Genomic DNA, 2,245 nt, shown 5'->3' with positions numbered 1-2,245 from the left:
TGATGGTGCTGATTTCTGAAACTGAATCTTAACTGGAATCAATACACTAAATATATATATATTTATGTGTGTGTATATATGCACATGTGCATGTAAAACTTTTGTTCAGAAGTGATAAAGAGATCTTTTGCCTTAGCCACAAATACTTATCTACAGCATAAATAATTTCACTGGCCATTTTACAGTCATTATTTCCTAACCCCCAATCTAAGTGTATCTCAACCAGGCAAGTTTTACTGTTGGGCAGACCAAGTCTGTAACAGCCATAGAAAAAATGAGCGTAATGTGTGAGCACAGTGCAACAGGCGTGATTTTTAGAGACACTGTGCTGTAAGAAACTGCTGCTACAACATCTTTATCAAAGAGAAAGCACATGCAACCCAGTCAAGGTTTAGTTCTGCTTCCTCATCCAGACTAGGAAGGCCCAAGTGTTGCCTCTAAATACTTGGCCAGGACCAAGGCAACAGCAAAACCTTTGGGCCTTGAGCCCAGGAAAGAGACAAAGAGGATGTACAGCAGGCTCTCCTGGGTCTGAGAGCAAGATATATTACACGTGTCACTTTACAGGAGAGAAATAATACCACTCATTCATTACCTTTTCTTCCGAGTCCCCTGGCTGGCAGGTAATAACTCCATCTCGTGAGCCCCCAGCAAATGTTGCTTTGCAGTTTGCAAGCCACTGTTTTCAGAGAGAAATTAAAAGTAGGTATAAGGCCTACAGTTTGATTTGAAGAAAGGCAAGCAGTATTTCAGTTTCACATCACAGCATGCAAGCAAATAAAATTTTGCAATTGCACTTTTTATTCACATGGACTACGACAATTTGCTTTGACTGTCATTTAAAAAGTGTAGTCTTGATTTCTATTAGTACTTGAATTGCAAAAAACAATAGAATGAATTACTGAACAGAAGAAAGGAGAGATCATGAATATTAAAATGCCAGTGTTTCTAAAATCAATGGATACAATAGCTATTTTTTTAGTTCTGGTTCGTATGTTCAGAAAGAAACATTTAATGAAATCAGTATCTGAAACATACTGTTCTGCTGAATATTAGTTTAAACAGATCTGACTGTATTTGCAGTCTCCTGACATCGCATAAGCATGCACATGTACAAAACCAAGAACATAACATAACCCAGCATACCGAGAGTGTTGCTTCTTTTCTGTTGTTGTATGTGTCCAGGTACTCCTGCAGTTCTAAAACACTGAACTTCAGCTTTTCAAGAAGGCCACAAGAGAGCAGCTGGAGAAATGAAATCAAAACAGCTAGTAAATGTCACTGTGAAAGAACAAAAAACATTAGCAGAGTATAAAATATAGTAAAGATCTTGCAAAAGGATACTTAGATTTACAGATACTAATACTGAAAAATATTTATGCAAAAATATACACAAATAGAATACTGTACTGAAAACTCAATAGCAAAACTTGCACCCATTGTAATGTGGCACTTAAGCTATGTTCTGTGTTTAACAGCTTTGCAGAGGACTAAAATACAGTTCTGCACAAATCTTAACGAGTTAATCTCTACAGCTCCCTGATGACATCAGGCATAGCTCTTCCACGGTCCCAGCAGTGGGCACAACATTTCACTTTGCAAGTTCCCACCTCTGTTCTTCTGTGTGAGGCCACGCTGTCCTGATGCTGTTGGACAAACATAGGCCAGAATGAAAACAATGGGAAGGGCCAGCTCATTCATTCCCTAACATATATTCATTCCCTAACATATACTTTTATCATCCAGCTCACATCACATTTGATTCAAATGAAATCCCTCAGGGGTCAGTACTGGGAGCAGTGCTTTTCAACATATTCATAAAATGACCCGGATGAGGGATTAGAGAGCACTGTCAGCAAGTTTGCTGATGACACAAAACTGGGAGGAGTGGCTGACACACCAGAAGGCTGTGCTGCCATTCAAAGAGACCTAGACAGGCTGAAGGGCTGGGCAGGGAGAAATCTTATGAAATTCAACAAGGGCAAGTGTAGAGTTTTGCACCTGGGGAAGAACAACCCCATGTGCCAGTATAGGTTGGGGACTGACCTGTTGGAGAGCAGTGTAGGAGAAAGGGACCTGGGGGTTCTGGTGGACAGCAGGGTGCCCATGAGCCAGCAATGTGCCCTTGTGGCCAAGAAGGCCAATGGCATCCTGGGGTGTATTAGAAGGGGAGTAGCTAGTAGGTTGAGAGAGGTCTTCCTGCACCTGTACTCTGCCCTGGGGAGGCCATATCTGGAATATTGTG

General features: G+C 41.1%; 1 protein-coding gene across 1 annotated transcript in view; it reads right to left on the bottom strand.

The window, feature by feature from the left end:
* Positions 1-1,245, bottom strand: part of LOC104270651 (protein furry homolog) — a gene marked incomplete at its 5' end in the record, with an annotated part of 13,106 nt that extends 11,861 nt beyond the window's left edge. The window contains 2 exons of the mRNA XM_009865072.1: positions 596-679; positions 1,147-1,245. Of these exons, the coding sequence (XP_009863374.1) occupies positions 596-679; positions 1,147-1,245 (183 nt within the window). The remainder of the gene's footprint in view (positions 1-595; positions 680-1,146) is intronic.
* Positions 1,246-2,245: the final 1,000 nt, after the last annotated feature.

Source organism: Apaloderma vittatum, unplaced genomic scaffold, assembly GCF_000703405.1.
Source record: "Apaloderma vittatum isolate BGI_N311 unplaced genomic scaffold, ASM70340v1 scaffold23252, whole genome shotgun sequence".
NCBI lineage: Eukaryota > Metazoa > Chordata > Aves > Trogoniformes > Trogonidae > Apaloderma > Apaloderma vittatum.
This window is presented reverse-complemented; position numbering and strand designations above follow the sequence as displayed.